The 21,518-nt window shown below is 40.0% G+C and overlaps 1 protein-coding gene across 1 annotated transcript; it reads left to right on the forward strand.

Moving 5' to 3' along the window:
* The first annotated feature begins 9,167 nt into the window (after positions 1-9,167).
* On the forward strand, positions 9,168-13,482 carry LOC128779206 (olfactory receptor 7A17). The gene is made up of 3 exons (XM_053910978.1): positions 9,168-9,325; positions 9,510-9,652; positions 12,035-13,482. Exons 2-3 carry the CDS (start codon positions 9,648-9,650, stop codon positions 12,993-12,995), a joined length of 966 nt encoding a protein of 321 aa, XP_053766953.1. The 5' UTR covers positions 9,168-9,325; positions 9,510-9,647; the 3' UTR covers positions 12,996-13,482.
* Positions 13,483-21,518: the final 8,036 nt, after the last annotated feature.

Raw genomic sequence — 21,518 nt, forward strand, 5'->3', positions numbered from 1 at the left:
CAAAATGATGGAAGACTCCCAAACTCTTTTTATGAAGCCAGCATTATCCTATTCCCAAAACCAGATAAAGACATAACAAAGAAAGAAAACTTCAGACCAATATCGCTGATGAACATAGATGATGAAGTCCTCAACAAAATATTGGCAAACGGCATCCAGCAATACATTAAAAAGATCATCCACCATGACCAATTGGGATTCATCCCAGGATGCAAGGATGGTACAATATTCGCAAATCAATAACCATAATACACCACATAAATAACAGCAAAGACAAAAATAACATGATCATATCAATAGATGTGGAAAAATCATTTGATACGGTACAGCTCCCATTTATGATAAAAACACTCAGCAAGGTGGGAATACCGGAGCATTCCTCAACGTAATAAAGGCCATATATGAGAGACCTACAGCCAACATCATACTCAATGGACAAAAACTAAAATCTTTTCCACTAAGATCAGGAACAAGACAAGGTTGTCCATTTTCACCACTTCTATTCAACATAGTATTGGAAGTTCTAGCCACAGCAATCAGGCAAGAAAAGGGAATAAAAGGCATCCAAATTGGAAAGGAGGATACAAAACTCTCATTGTTTACAGATGACATGGTAGTGTACATAAAAAATCCTAGAGACACCACCCAAAAACTGCTTGACCTAATATATGAATTTGGCATAACAGCGGGATAAAAAGTCAATATCCAGATCAAAGGCATTTTTGTATACCAACAATGTAACATCAGAAGCAGAAATCAGGGGGGGAAATCCCATTTGATATAGCAATAAGAAAAATAAAGTACCTAGGAATAAACCTAACCAAGAAGGTACAAGACCTGTACACAGAAAACTACACAACCTGAAAAAAGAAATCAAGGAAGACACAAACAAATGGAAACATATACCATGTTCATGAATCAGAAGAATTAACATCATCAAAATGTCCAAACTACCCAAAGTTATTTATAGATTCAATGCAATACCTATGAAAGTACCCATGACATATTTCACAGATATAGAACAAATACTTCAAAAATTTATATGGAACCATAAACAACCCCAAATAGCTGCAGCAATTTTGAGAAAGAAGAACAAAGCAGGAGGGATCACAATGCCTGATATCAAACTGTATTATAAGGCCACTGTAACCAGAACAGCCTGGTACTGGCATAAAAACAGACAGATAGACCAATGTAACAGAACTGAGAGCCCAGATATAAACCCAATTCTCTATGGCCAATTAATTTTCAACAAAGGGGACAACAGTATAAAATGGAGTAAAAAGAGCCTCTTCAACAAATGGTGTTGGGAGAGCTGGACAGCTACATGCAAAAAAAATGAAACTTGAACACCAACTTACACCATACACAAAAATAAATTCGAGGTGGATAAAAGACTTAAACATAAGTCGTGACACCATTAAAGTCCTAGAGAAGAACATAGGCAGGAAAATCTCAGATATTTCACGCAGCAACATCCTCACAGACATGTCCCTTAGAGCAAGCTCCATAATGGAAGGAATAAACAAATGGGACCTCATCAAAATAAAAAGCTTCTGCATGGCTAAAGAAAACAGTATTGGACGGGAAGATGGCGGCAACATAGGTGGGAGCGGAATCCACTTCCCCTCAGCGCCAGGGAAATACCTAGCTGATCTGAGGAGCAGAGCGAACAGCCAACAGTATTCCAGCATATACGAAGATCAGAGACCAAAGATAGAGGACATTGAAAGATCTGACGGTAAGAAGAGTGCTCAAGGACAATAAGGTCCCCGGTCCCGGGAACGCGCGGTACAAGGGCGGCAGAGGCGCCAGCCCTGGCGCAGGGGCTGCTGCAGGAGTCTTGGGAGAGGGCCAGGCGGAGCTGTGAGCACCCAGGTGCTTGATTGGACCAGGGGGGCTTGAAAAGGAGGAATTTCTCAAAAAGAAAAAGAAAATAGAGACACTCAGGGGCTAGTTAGAGAACTCTCGGTGGTGGCCGAGGCCCCTGGCGCCCCTCCCCCCTCCGCCCCTGGACTGCGAACGCGGAACGCGGGATAAACAGCACCAGCGCTCACCTGAGGTCCTGTCGCGCACGCGCGCGCAGATTAGCGAACGGGGCCCATACATGAAACCCCGGAGGGGCGCCCACACCTGAAACCTCCGAGATCATTTGGAGCAGAGGCTAGCTGCTCCACCCACAGACCCAAAACCTCGGAACCCAGTACCGCGTGATTCGGTCCCAGGGCGGCCCCGCCCACCCGAGAGTCTCAAGCCCCGGGCGGCTGGATCAGCCCCCAAGCATAGAGCCTCTGGCTCGGCGGTGGGCTGCGTGCTCACCAAGCGTAGGGCTGGCTGGATGCGCGTTTCCCAAGCACAAAGAGGCTGGCGAGTGTCGTAACACCCAGGCGGCTGAACCAGCAGCTTGCGGCCCGCCAGCCTCCCTAGCCTGGGAGGCTCGAATGGTTGGCCAGCTGCGCGCTCAGAGCCCAAATAACATCACAAACCCGAAGCGGCTGGATTCCCCTGCTGCGCGCGCACGCGTCCCGAGCCAAAGCGGCTGGAGCAGCCACTCGAGAGTCCCAAGAACAAAGCTGCTGGATTGGCTAATCAACGGCCTGATTGCCTGCCAGGGACCACACCTACAAAACAGTGAAGAGTGTGACCCAGGAAGGAAGAAAAGTGAAACCAATCCTTCCAACCACCCCCTCCCGTTACACAGACAGGACAACAGCAGAATTAACCTGAACGGTTTAAAGCCAACAGAAGATTTTTTTTTCCCTTTTTTTTTTTTTCCTTTTCCTTTCCCCCTGAACTCCTTCTTCCTCTCTCTCTCTTTTTTTTCTTTCATTCCTTCTTCCTCCCATCCTTTACCATTTTTATGTCTTCTTCCTGCCTTCTTTTATCTATTTCTATGTTTTAATTTTTGTTAAAATTCCTTCTTATCTTGCCTCCGATCTTTCTTTAATCCTTCTTCCCTCCTTCCTTCCTTTCCTCCTTTCCTATTTCCTTTTTCCCTCCTTCCCATCTTTGGTTATTTGTTTTTTGGTTTTTTTTTCTTTTTTCCTTTTCTTTCTCCCCCCCTTTCTAATTTTCCAACAGGTGCGACAACAAAACCTGGAGTGCTGAAAAGACTAGAGTTAGACCGTGTTAAACACATAAACGTCACCTCAAGACCAGCGAGCACAGGAGAGTAAGGAGACAGCACCACCGAATCCCATTGGCATTCTACCATAGAAGTTCATATCATAAACCCAGGGAGTCAGAACAAAGCAATTTAAGAAGCAGAGGCCAACAAGAAGAGCCTCACAAACAATGGGAAGACAAAGAAACAATTCCCAAATGAAAGGAAAGGAGGAAGTCTCAGAAAGAATACTAACCGAAAAAGAGGCAAGTCAACTATCAGATACTGAGTTCAAAGCAATGGTCATCAGGAAGCTCACTGAGCTCTCTGAGCTCAAAGAGAACTACCAGAAACTACAAGGAAACTACAATGAACTCACTGAAAACTATATCAACATGAAAAAGGAAATAGAAAATATAAACAAGAGCCAAGAGGAAATGAAGAATACAATTTCTGAATTGAAAAACACAGTAGAAGGAATTAAAAGCAGACTTGATGAAGCAGAGGATCAAATCAGCGAGCTGGAGGACAAAGTAGAAAAAAACACCCAGAAAGAGCAAGAAAAGGAAAAGAGGCTCAGAAAGAATGAAGAGGCAATAAGGGAAATGCAGGACAACATAAAACGTAACAATATCCGTATAATAGGAATACCAGAAGGAGAAGAAGAAGAGCAAGGGATAGAAAACCTGTTTGAAAAAGTAATGATGGAAAATTTCCCTAATCTGAGGAGAGAAAAAGTCACCCAAATCCAGGAATCACAGAGAGTCCCAAGCAAGAGGAACCCAAAGAGACCCACTGCAAGACACATCATAATTAAAATGGCAAATTTCCAGGACAAAGAGAGGATCTTAAAGGCAGCAAGGGAGAAAAAGGAAGTAACATACAAGGGAGCCCCAATAAGGTTAGCAACTGACTTCTCAATGGAAACGCTCCAAGCCAGAAGAGAATGGCAAAAAATATTCCAAGTAATGAGAACCAGAGGCCTCCAACCAAGACTACTTTACCCAGCAAGGCTCTCAATCAAGATAGAAGACCAAATAAAGAGCTTCCCAGACAAAAGAAGTCTAAAAGAATACAGTTCCACCAAACCAGCTCTGCAAGAGATGCTAAAGGGACTGCTTTAAGGAAAGGAAGGAAAAGAGAAAGACAGAGGAACACAGGTAGGAAATAATGGCAATGAATAACTACCTATCGATAATAACCTTAAATGTAAATGGATTAAATGCTCCAATCAAAAGACATAGAACAGCTGAATGGATAAGAAAACATGACCCACACATATGCTGCCTACAAGAAACCCATCTCAGGACAAAAGACTTACACAGACTGAAAGTGAAGGGCTGGAAACAAATTTTCCAAGCAAACGGACAAGAAAAAAAAGCAGGGGTAGCAATACTCATATCAGACAAAATAGACTTCCAAAGAACGGCCATAAAGAGAGACCCAGAAGGTCACTTCATAATACTCAAAGGAAGAATCCACCAAGAAGACATAAGCATTATAAATATATATGCACCCAACATAGGAGCACCCAAATACATAAGGAAAATCTTGGAGGATTTCAAGAAAGATATTGACAGCAACACAATTATAGTAGGGGATTTTAACACCCCACTATCAAAAATGGACAGGTCTTCCAAACAAAAGATTAACAAAGATATTGTGTCACTTAACAATACCCTAGAGGAAATGGACTTAACTGATATATACAGAGCTTTTCATCCCAAAGAAGCAAAATACACATTCTTTTCAAGTGTCCATGGAACTTTTTCAAAGATAGACCACATGATAGGACACAAAGCAAGCCTCAACACTTCAAGAAAATTGAAATCATGTTAAGCGTTTTCACTGACCACAAGGGACTGAAACTAGAAACCAACCCCAAAGGAAAAAACTCCAAACACTCAAAATCATGGAGACTGAAGAGCATGGTATTAAACAATGAATGGGTCAAGAAGAAGATTAGGGAAAAAATCAAAAACTTTCTGGAAACAAAAGAAAATGAACTCACAACAGCCCAAAACCTATGGGACACAGCAAAGGCAGTCCTGAGAGGGAAGTTCATAGCAATACAGGCCTACCTTAAGAAGTTAGAAACAGTTCACACAAACAACCTAACCCTACACCTACAAGAACTGGAGGAACAACAACAAAGACAGCCCAGAGCAAGCAGAAGGAAAAAAATAACCAAGATCAGAGCAGAGTTAAATGACATAGAGACTAAAAGCACAATTCTAAGGATCAATGAATCCAGGAGCTGCTTCTTTGAAAAGATAAACAAAATCGACAAGCCTTTAAGTAGGCTCATCAAGAAAAAAAGAGAGACGATCCAAGTAAACACAATTAGAAATGAAAGAGGAGAGATTACAACTGATACCATAGAAATACAAAGGATTGTAAGAAGTTACTACAAAGAACTGTATGTCAAGAAATTTGAAAATCTAGGTGAAATGGACACATTTCTAGAAAAATATAATCTTCCAAAACTGAATGAAGAAGAAGCAGAAAACCTGAACAGACCAATAACAGCAAAGGAAATTGAAGCACTCATCAAAAAACACCCAACACACAAAAGCCCTGGACCAGATGGTTTCACAGGAGAATTCTACAAAGCATTTAAGGAAGAGCTAACCTCTATCCTTCACAGACTATTCAAAAAAATCCAAACTGATGGAAGACTCCCAAACTCTTTTTATGAAGCCAGCATCATCCTAATCCCAAAACCAGATAAAGACACAACGAAGAAAGAAAACTTCAGGCCAATATCGCTGATGAACATAGACGCTAAAATTCTCAACAAAATATTGGCAAACCACATCTAGCAATACATTAAAAAGATCATCCACCATGACCAAGTGGGATTCATCCCAGGGATGCAAGGATGGTACAATATTCGCAAATCAATAAACATAATACATCACATCAACAACAGCAAAGACAAAAATCACATGATCATATCAATAGATGCGGAAAAAGCGTTCGATAAGATACAGCACCCATTTCTGATAAAAACACTCAGCAAAGTGGGAATAAAGGGAGCAGTCCTCAACATAATTAAGGCCATATATGAGAGACCTACAGCCAACATCACATTCAATGGACAAAAACTTAGAGCTTTCCCACTAAGATCAGGAACAAGACAAGGATGCCTTCTCTCACCACTCCTATTCAACATAGTATTGGAAGTCCTAGCCACAGCAATCAGACAAGAGAAAGCAATAAAAGGCATCCAAATTGGAAAGGAGGAAATGAAACTGTCACTGTTTGCAGACGACATGATAGTGTACATGGAAAACCCTATAGACTCCACTCAAAAACTACTCGACCTAATAAATGAATTTGGCAAAATAGCTGGATACAGAGTCAATACCCAGAAATCAAAGGCATTCCTGTACACCAACAACGAAACTGCAGAAACACAAATCAGGAAAAAAATCCCATTCGATATAGCAACAAGAAAAATAAAGAACCTAGGAATAAACCTAACCAAGGAGGTAAAAGACCTGTACTCAGAAAACTACACAACACTGAAGAAAGAAATTAAGGAAGATACAAACAAATGGAAGCATGTACCATGTTCATGGATTGGAAGAATTAACATCATCAAAATGGCCATACTACCCAAAGCAATTTATAGATTCAATGCAATCCCTATTAGAGTACCCATGCCATATTTCACAGATATAGAACAAACATTGCAGAAATTCATATGGAACCATAAACGACCTCGAATAGCAGCAGCAATTTTGAGAAAGAAGGACAAAGCAGGAGGTATCACAATACCTGATATCAAACTGTATTACAAGGCCACGGTAATCAAAACAGCCTGGTACTGGCATAAAAACAGGCACATAGACCAATGGAACAGAATAGAGAGCCCAGAAATAAACTCAAATCTATACGATCAATTAATATTTGACAAAGGAGGCAGGAGCATAAAATGGAGCAAAAACAGTCTCTTCAACAGATGGTGTTGGGAGATCTGGACAGCTACGTGCAAAAAAATGAAACTCGATCACCAACTTACGCCATACACGAAAATAAACTCAAGATGGATAAAAGACTTAAATATAAGTCGTAACACCATAAAAGTCCTTGAGGAAAACATTGGCAGGAAAATCTCAGACATTCCACGCAGCAACATCCTCACAGACACATCCCCTAAAGCAAGGGACATAAAGGAAAGAATAAACAAATGGGACCTCATCAAAATAAAAAGCTTCTGTATGGCTAAAGAAAACAGCACCAAATTACAAAGAGAACCAACAATATGGGAAAACATATTTGCCAATGATACCTCAGACAAGGGCCTGATCTCCAAAATATATAAAGAACTCACACGACTCCACTCCAGGAAGACAAACAACCCAATAAAAAAATGGGCAAAGGACTTGAACAGACACTTCTCCAAGGAAGACATACAGAAGGCCCAGAGACATATGAAAAGATGCTCAGCATCACTAGCCATCAGAGAGATGCAAATTAAAACCACAATGAGGTATCATCTCACACCAGTCAGAATGGCCAACATAAACAAATCCACAAACAAATGTTGGAGAGGATGCGGAGAAAAGGGAACCCTCGTGCACTGTTGGTGGGAATGCAGACTGGTGAGGCCACTGTGGAAAACAATATGGAATTTCCTCAGAAAACTAAAAATGGAACTGCCCTTTGACCCAGTAATTCCGCTGCTGGGATTATACCCTAAGAACACTGAAACACCAATCGAAAAGAACCTGTGCACCCCAATGTTCATAGCAGCACAATTTACAATAGCCAAGTACTGAAAGCAACCGAAGTGCCCATCAGCAAACGAGTGGATCCAAAAACTATGGTATATTTACACAATGGAATTCTACGCAGCAGAGAGAAAGAAGGAGCTTATACCCTTTGCAACAGCATGGATGAAACTGGAGAGCATTATGCTAAGTGAAATAAGCCAGGAAGTGAGGGACAAATACCATATGATCTCACCTTTAACTGGAACATAAGCACTAGAAGGAAAAAGCAAACAAAATATAACCAGAGACATTGAAGTTAAGAACAATGTAACAATAGCAAGGGCGGGGGTGGGGGGTGGGGGCGGGGACAGTGGGTAGAGGGGATTACAGGAACTACTATAAAGGACACATGAACAAATCCAAGGGGGAGGGTGGAGAGGGGGGAGGGAAGTGGGTTCACCTGGGGTGGGGTGAAGGGATGGGGAGAAAAGGCATACAACTGTAATTAAATAACAATAAAAAAAAAAAGAAAACAGTATTAAAATAAAAAGACAACCAACTTTATGGGAAAACATATTTGCCAATGATACCTCAGACAAAGGTTTAATCTAAAAAATATATATAAAGAACTCACATGACTCCATTCTAAGAAGACAAGCAACCCAATTAAACAATGGGTTTATAAAAAGTCTATAAAGTACTAAGTTCCGATTATATAGCACAAAACTATCAGAGGGTATCTCTCATAATTAACACATATTTTATAATGAGGCACTAAATGACAGCTTGTAAATTGTGTTATTATTACGAAATTTATATTTATTTTTACAAACGCATCAGGAAGCCAAGCAGTGTGGTAGCCTGGATTGCATATCAAAGGAACACAGTTCTTCCCCCATTGAAGAAGGGGTAGCAATGCTCTGGAGACATCAAGGTGGTGTCACTACCACAAATAAGTTATTGGGTATCAAAGGGACTACCTGGTTCTGATGGGTTTCACAGTCTCAGACTTTGGAGAAAATGTTAACTCAGTGTTGGAAAAAGGTACTAGGAGGTGAGACTTCTGGGAAGCAGATGATATCCAAGACAAGGAGTCATAAAATCTAAATTCACCTGACTTCTAACATGGTCTTTTGAGATCTGAGAATCATTAGGAAAAATTTTCTTCCTGTTAATTACAGAGGCCCGGGGGGAAATTATGTACTCAGATGTAGGAATAACAAGAGGGAAACGTGTCTGATGAGCCAATACACAGAGAGTTGTGAATATCTCCCCATGCAGTACCTGGGTGTACTGCACTGGGTGTACAATGATGGTAGATAGGACATGGTTGTTCCTGGTGATTCCTAAGTCTTGCTCAAGAACTGATGCTTCACTCCTTCCTACTGTCTTGTGTGGGAGAGAGCTTCAGTCTCCATCATCAACCCTACAGGGAGCAATTCTCACTTACACACAGAAACCTTCCTTTCAGAAAACCCATCCAGGGGAGTCTGAGTGCCTGGTAGGTACATCAGGAAAGGGTCAAAGAGGCTGGAACCTGAGAACTTTTACTGAGTCACTAGGACCCTAATCATCCCAGCCTTGAGACCAAATATCTCTGTTTGTGTTCTTGGTTAAGGAACTAATTTATACTTAATTTACTTAATATGTTAACAAGGATGTGTCTGTTTGAATTTGCATTTGAGGGCCAAGTAATGGGACTGGGAGTCCAGTCAGATGGTGCTGTACAATGAGTGAGATGCATGAAATGGCTACAGGCAAATGAAAATGCTTCTGAGGAATTTTGTTTTTGGAGATGAAATGGAGCATTAAAAAGCAGTGCAATGAAGTGAGTGTTTGTACTAAATTTCTTTTTTTTATTTTAATTTTTTATTGTTATTCAATTACAGTTGTGTGCCTTTTCTCCCCATCCTAAGACTCGGTATATTTCAGCATGTTGTGTATTCATTGAAAACCCAACCAGTAGAAGTAGACAGCACCTTGCAGTAGCAGTTAGCGAGGCAGACATTGCAGCATCTTCTCTCATGCTGCATATTCACATGAGAAAATATTTAATAAGTCTAAAGTGGAATACTAAGTAGTTTTACTTCATTACTGGTGAGGCTCATATATTTTGGGATTTTGTGTCCTATTATTTCTATATTCAAATAGTTAGTAGAAATTCCTTTCCCACGCTCAGCCTTTCCACACAGTGCACATTTTTCTATGCATTGAATGAAACATTCTGTCATGCTCTTGGGAATATAAATTGAGGACTCACCCACTTCTAGCCAAAGAGTGTAGTGTGCTGAGAAACAATAGTTTTGAAAATTCAGGAATGAAAACATTAAGGTCACACATTGTACCTTAAATCTCAACAACACCAAGACATCCTAGTTCACATTTATATTTATGCCATGAAGACTTCACTGTCCCAGCTAATGGGGTGGAAATCTCCAAATATTTTAAAATTTCTGTTCCATTCCCGTGGATTTTCAAAGTAAAATGCCTACCCAAGGAAGCTAATGAATACAGACACTTAAGCTCAGCCCCTCTATCTCATGCCACTGGATGACTGACTCTATTAGACTGCCGAGACTGCTGGGAAGTGCTCCCACACCAGTCGTTCACAGTGAGCACAGATATGGGAGTAGAGGTCTAGGTGTCAGAGCCTGACAAGAGTCTCACTGGCTAATCTCAAGGTGTCTTCAGGGCTGGGTTCTTCCTAGACGCTCAGGGGACAATATGTTTTCTTAATCCCAGTTTGTGTTCTGACCACCTGCATTCCTCAGCTCAGGGCCCTCCCTCCTTCATCAAATCCAGCAGTGTTGCATTTTTCTTCTGGTCTCCCTCTCTGCATCTAGGGGAGCACTGTGCTGACCTTGTTCCCCTGGATGATCCTGCTCATGTTCTACCTTAAAGTCAGCTGATTAGCAGCCCTGTTCCTTCTGCTACCTCATCCTCTAGTTGATATAAAAAACATCATATTCAAATGTAATGGGGATTAGGATGTGGACATCTTACAGAGGTCAGAATTCTGCCTGCTACAAATTGTTTTTCAGAATACTATGATTATGTGTTACTCAAGGGCCCTTATACAAAGGATACACAGATTTAACCATAGCCTCTGGAATGAGTGAATACAATCTTACGCCAAAACTCTATGCAAAGACAATATCTGGATCACAGGAACTGAAACAACCTGTAATTGAGTCTAACAGAGAACCACAGCCTTTCTTCTCAGAGAGTGGTCCCCAGACCAAGACCTGCAGTGTCAACACTACCTGGGAGCTTGTCAGATACACAGCTTCTCTGAGCCTGAAGAATCTGCTGAGTCAGATTCTGCATTTGAACTAGAATCCTGGGTACACTATATGCATTTGAAACTGAGGAAGTGCTGGTCTAAACTAGATTTTGTTACCTTTTACAATTTACATTTGGGGATGGATAATAAATAGAGGGGTATTTATTTGTGAGAGCATGAATTGTAGGTGTTTAGTGGTATCCCTTTAAACATTGCTAGGTGTAAAATAACTTTGGGTTGAGACCCCCTGACTAGAAGAAACCAGAAAAAATCATAACCAAGGCCCTTTATATACTCTGATATTACTTTTTAGCAAATTGCTAAACCCCTTCAGCTCCTCCCTAAGGCCTTGGTAGCACTCATACCCACTGCCAGGTACACACTTGCTCATACAACCTTGATCTCCCTCCCTTTCTCTCTTGAGTTGAGAGCTGAAATGTTACTTGTTGGCAGGTCTTGCCTAAAAACCCATGAGAAATAGAACGTCCTAGACACTTTCCCTTTTAGACCTGCTTTTGTTTTCTTCATAGGATTTGTCACCATGTGTAATGTTATATTTATTTCTATTTTTTGCTTCTACATTCTTTCCCCAATATTGGCTTGTAAGGACTTGTGTTCTTCAGCACCATCTCCTCACAGCTTAGACAGTGCCGAAAACACAGTAGGCACTCAGTTTGTATTCCTGAAAAACTTGAATAATTCATCCTTAATACTGTGGTTAGGCTAACACCTTAGGGGGAAAAAGAACAGATTGGGACAAAAATTTGTGCTCCGATTAACACAGAAAACTCCTAGAGGGGAACAAATCCATCCCCAAATACTGAAATTGATATCTTAACTACAATGAATAAACTGTAGCATTACAGCTATATGAGTAATACTGGTTTGTATGATAATTACCCCTGTTCTTTTTCTCTTTCTTCAAAGTTACCTCCACCTCATGGATTCAGGGAACATCACAAGAGTGTCAGAATTTCATCTCCTGGGACTGTCAGAGGAACCAGAACTGCAGCCTCTCCTATTTGGGCTCTTCCTCTGCATGTACCTGATCACTGTGTTGGGAAACCTGCTCATCATCCTGGCTGTCAGCTTAGACTCCCACCTCCACATGCCCATGTACTTCTTCCTCTCTAACCTGTCCCTGATAGACATCTGTTTCACCTCCACCACTGTCCCAAAGATGCTGCTGATCATCCAGACACAGAGCAAAGCCATCACCTATGCAGGCTGCATCACACAGATGTATTTTTTTTTACTCTTTGGAGGTTGGGACAACTTCCTCCTGACTGTGATGGCCTATGACCGATATGTGGCCATCTGCCACCCCCTGCACTACATGGTCATCATGAACCCCCGGCTCTGTGGACTGCTGCTTCTGGTGTCCTGGATCATAAGTGCCCTGAATTCCCTGTTACAGTGCTTGATGGTGTTGAAGCTATCCTTCTGCCCAGACTTGGAAATCCCCCACTTTTTCTGTGAACTCAATCAGATTACCCAACTTGCCTGTTCTGACACCTTTCTTAACAACATTGTGATTTATTTTATAACTGTGTTACTAGGTAGTGGTCCCCTGGCTGGGATCCTTTACTCTTACTCTAAGATCGTGTCTTCCATACGGGCAATCCCATCAGCTCAGGGCAAGGATAAAGCATTTTCCACCTGTGCATCTCACCTCTCAGTTGTCCTCTTATTTTACTGTACAAGCCTAGGAGTGTATCTCACCTCTGCTGTTACCGACAGCTCACAGTCAAGTGCAATCACCTCATTATTGTACACTGTGGTCACACCTATGCTGAACCCCTTCATCTACAGTCTCAGGAACAAGGATATAAAAAGAGCTCTCAAAAGATTCTTTGTGGTGGCAGGTACACAAGGGACAATCACTTGATGCCGAAAAATTATATTTGCCTTCTTTGCCCTAAGATTCAAACCCAGAAATTGTGATAATTTAATCAGATTTGGGGTTTTGAACTTCCTTATTTCATTTCTGTGCTGGAATTTGTTTTTTTTTGTTTCAACTTCTTTATACAATTGAAGCCACCATTTTATTATACTTTCTACTTTATCTATTATATACACAGATTTTCCCTTACTCCTTTTTCCTAAAATCAAAAGGTTTTTTTCCCCCTTCATTAGATATATTTGAAAGTGTTTCTTTAATTCTTTGGCAACACTGATGTCTTTAGAATAATTTCTTCTCAAATGACATACAGGGCTGGCACACGTAAGGCTTGCTTGAGTGTGGTTGGTTGGGTATATGAATGCCTCATATGAAATTGACAGCAATTTCAACATTTCACCTAAAATGTCATATGGTGTGTTTGACTGTGATACTGTTATGTTACAGAATTACATGCTTATGACTTTGTAAAAAGAAGGAGCTTTATTAGTGCTATACCCTATACATCATTGTAAGTAATTTCTTCTTGTTTTGTAGAAAGAGTAGTAAAGGGTTTTCTAAAAAAGAATTTTATAACATGTTAATTCTTGTATAAAATTTACAAAAATTTTATGTATGTTCTTGTGTGTAATTCCAAATTAATTTTAATCCCTAGATATATCCATTACCTTACGCCCTTTGATCTTATTGAAATTGCTTCTAATTAAAAATAAAAATGCATATCTTTCAAGTTCCAAAATGAAATAAATAAAATTAAAAATGAAAAGGGAACTCTATGGTTGGGGGCAACACGACTGCTTATGCAGCAGCTGTGTCATGCATCTGGCACTGTGATTACAAAAAAGATCAGGAAAAAGACAAGGTTGTCCGATTTCACCACTTTTATTCAACATAGTACTGGCAGTCCTAGCCACAGTGATCAGATGAGAAAAGAAATAAAAGGCATCCAAATTGGAAAAGAGAAATCAAAACTGTCACTGTTTGCAGATGATATGATGGTGTATATAGAAAACTCTATAGACTCCACCGAAAAACTGCTCAACCTCATAAGCAAATTTGGCAAAACAGCAGGACACAAAGTCAATATTCAGAAATCAAAGGCATATTTGTACAACAAAAAATGAAATATCAGAAAAAAATCTCATTTGCTATAGCCCCAAGAAAAATAAAGTACCTAAGATAAACCTAACCAAGGAGGTAAAAGACCTATACTCAGAAAACTACACAACACTGAGAAAGAAAATAAGGAAGACACAAACAAATGGAAGCATGTACCATGTTCATGGATCAGAAGAATTAACATCATCAAAATGTCCATAATACCCAAAGCAATTTATAGGTTCAATGCAATACCTATTAAAGTGCCAATGACATATTTCACAAATATAGAACAAACATTTCAAAAGTTTATATGGAACAATAAATGACCCCAAATAGCTGCAGCAATTTTGAGAAAGAAGAACAAAGCAGGAGGGATCACAATACCTGATATGAAACTGTATTACAAGCCCACTGTAATCAATACAGCCTGATACTGACATAAGAAGAGACACATAGACTAAAGGAACAGAAGAGAGAGCCCAGAAACAAACCCAGTTATCTATGGTCAATTAATATTTGACAAAGGGTGAAGAAGCATAAAATGGAGTAAAAATAGCCTCTTCCACAAATTGTGTTGGGAGATCTGGACAGCTACATGCAAAAAAATGAAACTTGATCACCAACTTACACCATACACAAAAATAAATTCAAGGTGGATAAAGGACTTAAATATAAGTTGTGACACCATAAAAGTCCTTGAGGAAAACATAGGCAGGAAAATCTCAGATACTCCACATAGCAATATTTTCACCAATATGTCTCCTAGAGAAAGGGACATAAAGGAAAGAATAAACAAATGGGACCTCATCAAAATAAAAAGCTTCTGCATGGCTAAAGAAAACAGTATTAAAATAAAAAGACAACCAACAGTATGGGGAAACATATTTGCCAATGATACCTCAGACAAGGATTTAATCTAAAATATATATAAAGAACTCACATGACTCCATTCTAAGAAGACAAGCAACCCAAATAAACAAAGGGCAAAGGACTTGAACAAATACTTCTCCAAAGAGGACATACAGAAGGTCCAGAGACATGAAAAGATGCTCAGTATCACTAGCCATCAGAGAGATGCAAATTAAAACCACAATGAGATACCACCTGGTCAGAATGGTCAAGTGGTATCTCATTGTCAGAATGGCCATCATAAACAAATGTTGGAGAGGTTGTGGAGAAAAGGGAACCCTAGTGCACTGTTGGTGGGAATGCAGACTGGTACAACCACTACAGAAAACAGTATGGAATTTCCTCAGAAAACTAAAAATGGAATTGCCTTTTGACCCATCAATTCCACTGCTAAGATTATATCCTAAGAACCCTGAAACACCAATGCAAAAGAACCTATACACTCCAATGTTCATAGCAGCACAATTTACAATAGCCAAGTGCTGGAAGCAACCTAGGTGCCCATCAGTAAATGAATGGATCAAAAAACTATGGTACATTTATACAACGGAACTCTATGCAACAGAAACAAAGAAGGAGCTCCTACCCTTTGTGATGGCAAATGTAGCCCTGGATGGCACTGGAGAACATTATGCTAAGCGAAATAAGCCAGGTGGTGAAAGACAAATACCATATGATCTCACCTTTAACAGGAACCTAATCAACAAAACAAACAAGCAAGCAAAGTATAACCAAAGACACTGAAATTGAGAAAAGGCCGACAGTGACCAGAGGGGAGAGCAGAGGGAATTTCAGGGGAAAAGGGTGGAGGGTTTGTAGGAACAATTATAAAGGACACATGGACAATAATGGGGGTGGGGTGGGGTGAGGATTAGGCTGCAGTGGGGGGAAAAGGCAGAGAACTGTGCTTGAATAACAATAAAATTAGAGAAGAAAAAAAATTATTTTATTGTTGTTCAATTACAGTTGTCTGATGACAACTCAGGCCCTCAGGATCTGTGTGTTGTGGCTGCAACAAACAAATTCACACAGACTACAGAAGTCCTATGGAAAAAAAAAGGACAGCATGGCCACTCTCTAAGTGAGAGTGAGGGCCTTGACCCCTGCCTGGACAGGCTTTTATTGCTTTTCTGAGTACATTACATTGAGGATGGTCCTCATTTGCTATGCACAGGTTTGCTGTAGGTGATTACCTTTTACAGATAACAAAGGAAAGAATGATGCTAATTACTTCAAAGAGAAGGATGTTACAGATTAAGGGAAAAAGTGGTTGAACTGGTTACACTCCATACTTGGGAGGTTTAGCAGAGACTTTAGGAAGCCATTTTAGAGATACGCAGTAAACATTAGCTGCCTCATTGCAGGGTAAAGGAGTTTTAGCAAAAGCAAGCCTCAAAGCAGCCTAGGTATAATGCAGGCTTGGTTTCCCACAGGAAAGCCAATCCGTGGGTTTGGCTTCCTCTGTGCCAACTCACACTTGTTGGTTTTCTTATAGGGCTGGGCTACATTTGCCATGACAAGTGGACTGGTTCCCTATAATTCTCTGCATTTTTCCCTCACCACTGCCCCCGACCCCAGCCAAACACACCTCCCTCCCCTGCTTCCACCCTCCCCTTTAGTTTTCTCCATGAGTCCTTCATAGTAGTTTCTGAAAACCTTTCCCCCATTATCTCCTCCCCTCTCCCCTCTAGTTATTGTTAGATTGTTCTTAATCTCAGTGTCTCTGGTTATATTTTGTTTGCTTTTTCCTTCTGTTGATTATGTTCCAGTTAAAGGTGAGATCATATGCTATTTGTCCCTCACTTCCTGGCTTATTTCACTTAGCATAATGTTCTCCAGTTCCATCCATGCTGTTGCAAAGGGTATAAGCTCCTTCTTTCTCTCTGCTGCTTGGAATTCCATTGTGTAAATGTACCATAGTTTTTGGATCCACTCATTTGCTGATGGGCACTTAGGTTTCTTCCAGCACTTGGCTATTGTATATTGTGTTGCTATGAACATTGGGGTGCATAGGTTTTTTTGGATTGGTGTTTCAGGGTTCTTAGAATGTAATCCGAGCAGCAAGATTGCTGGACCAAAAGGCAGATCCATTTTTAGTTTTCTGAGGAAATTCCATACTGTTTTCCACAGTGGCTGTGCCAGTCTGCATTCCCACCAAGAGTGCACTAGGGTTCCCTTTTCTCCACAACCTCTCCAATACTTGTTTGTTGATTTGTTTATGATGGCCATTCTCATGGATGTGAAGTGGTATCGCATTGTGGTTTTAATTTGCATCTCTCTGATGGCTAGTGATGCTGAACGTCTTTTCATATCTCTGCGCTCTGTATATATCTTCCTTGCAGAAGTGTCTGTTCAAGTCTTTTGCGCATTTTTTAATTTGGTTACTTGTCTTAGACTGGAGTCGTGTGAGTTCTTTATGTACTTTGGAGATCAAACCCTTGTCTGAGGTATCATTAGCAAATATGTTCTCCAATATAGTTGATTCTCTTTTCATTTTAATGCTATTTCTTCAGCCATGAAGAAGTTTTTAATTTGATGAGGTCCCATTTTTTAAATTCTTTCCTTTATGTCCCTTGCTTTAGGGGACTTATCAGTGAACATGTTGCTGTGTGGAATGTCTGAAATTTTCCCGCCAATATTTTCCTCTAGGACTTTTATGGTGTCACAACTTATATTTAAGTCTTTTATCCATCTTGAATTTATTTTTGTGTATGGTGCTCAAGTTTCTTTTTTTTTTTTTTTTTTGCGTGTAGCTGTCTAGATCTCCCAACACCATTTATTGAAGAGGTTATTTTTACTCCATTTTATGCTTCTTCCTCCTTTGTCAAATATTAATTGACCATAGAGAATTGGGTTTATTTCTGGGCTGTCTGTTCTGTTCCTTTAGTCTATGTGTCTCTTCTTATGCCAGTATCAGGCTGTTTTGATTACAGTGGGCTTGTAATACAGTTTCATATCAGGTATTGTGATCCCTCCTACTTTGTTCTTCTATCTCAAAATTGTTGCAGCTATTTGGGGTCATTTATGGTTCCATATATATGATCTCACCTTTAACTGGAACATAATCACCAAAAGAAAAAAGCAAACAAAATGTAACCAGAGACATTGAAATTAAGAACAATGTAACAATAGCCAGAGGGGAGTGGGGAGGGGATAGTGGGGAGAGGGGTCTATACGAGCTACTATAAAGGACACAAGGACAAAATCAAGGGGGAGGGTAGAGGTGGGGGAGGGAGGTGGGACTGGCTAGGATGGGGTGGAGGGATGGGGAGAAATTGCAGACAATTGTAACTGAATAAAAAAATTAAAAAGTATATCAAAAAAATAAATAAATTTCTGAAGTGTTTGTTCTATCTCCGTGAAATATGTCATGGGTACTCTAGTAGGGATTGCATTGAATGTATAAATTTCTTTGGGTACTATGGACATTTTGATGATGTTAATTCTTCCAATCCATGAGCATAGTACATGCTTCCATTTGTTTGTGTCTTCTTTAATTTCTTTCTTCAGTGTTGTGTAGTTTTCTGAGTCCAGGTCTTGTAGCTCCTTGGTTAGGTTTATTCCTAGGTACTTTATTTTTCTTGTTTCTGTATCAAATGGGATTTTTTTCCTGATTTCTGTTTCTGCAGCTTCGTTGTTGGTGTACAGGAATGCCTTTGATTTCTGAGTATTGACATTGTATCCAGCTGTTTTGCCAAATTCACTTATTAGGTCGAGGAGTTTTTTGGTGGAGTCTATGTACACTATGTACACAGGATTTTCCATGTACACTATCATGTCGTCTGCAAACAGTGACAGTTTCATTTCCTCCTTTCCAATCTGGATGCCTTTTATTGCTTTTTCTTGTCTGACTGCTGTGGCTAGGACTTCCAATAATATGATGAATAGGGATGGTGAGAAAGGGCATCCTTGTCTTGTTTCCGATCTTAGTGGGAAAGCTCTAAGTTTTTGTCAATTGAGCATGATGTTGGCTGTAGGTCTCTCATATATGGCCTTTATTACGTTGAGGAACGCTCCCTCTATTCCCACTTTGCTGAGTGTTTTTATCATAAATGGGTGCTGTACTATATCAAATGATTTTTCCGCATCTATTGATATGATCATGTGATTTTTGCCTTTGCTGTTATTTATGTGGTGTATTATGTTTATTGATTTGCGAATATTGTACCATCCTTGCATCCCTGGGATGAATCCCACTTGGTCATGGTGGATGATCTTTTTAATGTATTGCTGGCTGCCGTTTGCCAATATTTTGTTGAGAATTTTAGCGTCTATGTTCATCAGCGATATTGGCCTGAAGTTTTCTTTCTTCGTTGTGTCTTTATCTGGTTTTGGGATTAGGATGATGCTGGCTTCATAACAAGAGTTTGGGAGTCTTCCATCAGTTTGGATTTTTTTGAATAGTCTGTGAAGGATAGGGGTTAGCTCTTCCTTAAATGCTTTCTAGAATTCTCCTGTGAAACCATCTGGTCCGGGGCTTTTGTGTGTTGGGTGTTTTTTGATGACTGCTTCAATTTCCTCTGCTGTTATTGGTCTGTTCAGGTTTTCTGCTTCTTTTTCATTCAGTTTTGGAAGATTATATTTTTCTAGAAATGTGTCCATTTCACCTAGGTTTTCAAATTTCTTAGCATACAGTTCTTCATAGTAATTTCTTACAATCCTTTGTATTTCTGTGGTATCAGTTGTAATCTCTCCTCTTTCATTTTTAATTGTGTTTATTTGGATCCTCTCTCTTTTCTTCTTGATGAGCCTACTTAAAGGCTTGTTGATTTTGTTTATCTTTTCCAAGAACCAGCTCCTGGATTCATTGATCCTTAGAATTGTGCTTTTAGTCTCTATGTCATTTAACTCTACTCTGATCTTGGTTATTTCCTTCCTTCTGCTTGCTCTGGGCTGTCGTTGTTGTTGTTCCTCCAGTTCTTGTAGGCGTAGGGTTGGGCTGTTTGTTTCAAATGTTTCTATCTTTTTAAGGTAGGCCTGTATTGCTATGAACGTCCCTCTCAGTACTGCCTCTGCTGTGTCCCATAGGTTTTGCGTTGTTGTGAGTTCATTTTCATTTGTTTCCAGAAAGTTTTTGGTTTCTTCCCTAATCCCGCTCTTGACCCATTCATTGTTTAATAGCATGCTATTCAGTCTCCATGATTTTGAGTGTTTGGGGTTTTTTTCCTTTGGGGTTGGTTTCTAGTTTCAGTCCCTTGTGGTGAGAGAAAATGCTTGATATGATTTCAATTTTCTTGAATTTGTTGAGGCTTGCTTTGTGTCCTATCATGTGGTCTATGTTTGAAAAAGTTCTAGGTACACTTGAAAAGAATGTGTATTTTGCTTCTCTGGGATGAAAAACTCTATATATATCAGTTAAGTCCATTTCCTCTAGGTTATTATTAAGTGACAAAACATCCTTTTTGATATTTTGTTTGGAAGACCTGTCCATTTTTGATAGTGGGTTGTTAAAGTCCCCTACTACAATTGTGTTGCTGTCAATATCTTTCTTGAAGTCCTCCAAGATTTTCTTTATGTATTTGGGTGCTCCTATGTTGGGAGCATATATATTTACAGTGTTTATGTCTTCTTGGTGGATTCTTCCATTGAGTATTATGAAGTGACCTTCTGGGTCTCTCTTTATGGCCCTTCTTTGGAAGTCTATTTTGTATGATATGAGTATTGCTACCCCTGCTTTTTTTTTCCTGTCAGTTTGCTTGGAAAATTTGTTTCCAGCCCTTCACTTTCAGTCTGTGTAGGTCTTTTGTCCTGAGATGGGTCTCTTGTAGGCAGCATATGTTTGCGTCATGTTTTCTTATCCATTCAGCCATTCTATGTCTTTTGTTTGGAGCATTTAATCCATTTACATTTAAGGTTATTATCGATAGGTAGTTATTCATTGCCATTTTTTCCTACCTGTGTTCCTCTCTTTCTCTTTTCCTTTCTTTTCTTAAAGCAGTCCCTTTAGCATCTCTTGCAGAGCTGGTTTGGTGGAAGTTATTCTTTTAGACTTCTTTTGTCTGGGAAACTCTTTATTTGGCCTTCTATCTTGATGGGAGCCTTGCTGGGTAAAGTAGTCTTGGTTGCAGGCCTCTGGTTCTCATTACTTGGAATATTTTTGGCCATTCTCTTCTGGCTTGGAGCGTTTCCATTGAGAAGTCAGTTGCTAACCTTATTGGGGCTCCCTTGTATGTTACTTCCTTTTTCTCCCTTGCTGTCTTTAAGATCCTCTCTTTGTCTTGGAATTTTGCCATTTTAATTATGATGTGTCTTGCAGTGGGCCTCTTTGGGTTCCTCTTGCTTGGGACTCTCTGTGATTCCTGGATTTGGGTGATTTTTTCTCTCCTCAGATTAGGGAAATTTTCCATCATTACTTTTTCAAACAGGTTTTCTATCCCTTGCTCTTCTTCTTCTCCTTCTGGTATTCCTGTTATATGGATATTGTTACATTTCATGTTGTCCTGCATTTCCCTTATTGCCTCTTCATTCTTTCTGAGCCTCTTTTCCTTTTCTTGCTCTTTC

Source organism: Desmodus rotundus, chromosome 9 (assembly GCF_022682495.2).
Source record: "Desmodus rotundus isolate HL8 chromosome 9, HLdesRot8A.1, whole genome shotgun sequence".
In the NCBI taxonomy this organism is placed as follows: Eukaryota; Metazoa; Chordata; class Mammalia; order Chiroptera; family Phyllostomidae; genus Desmodus; species Desmodus rotundus.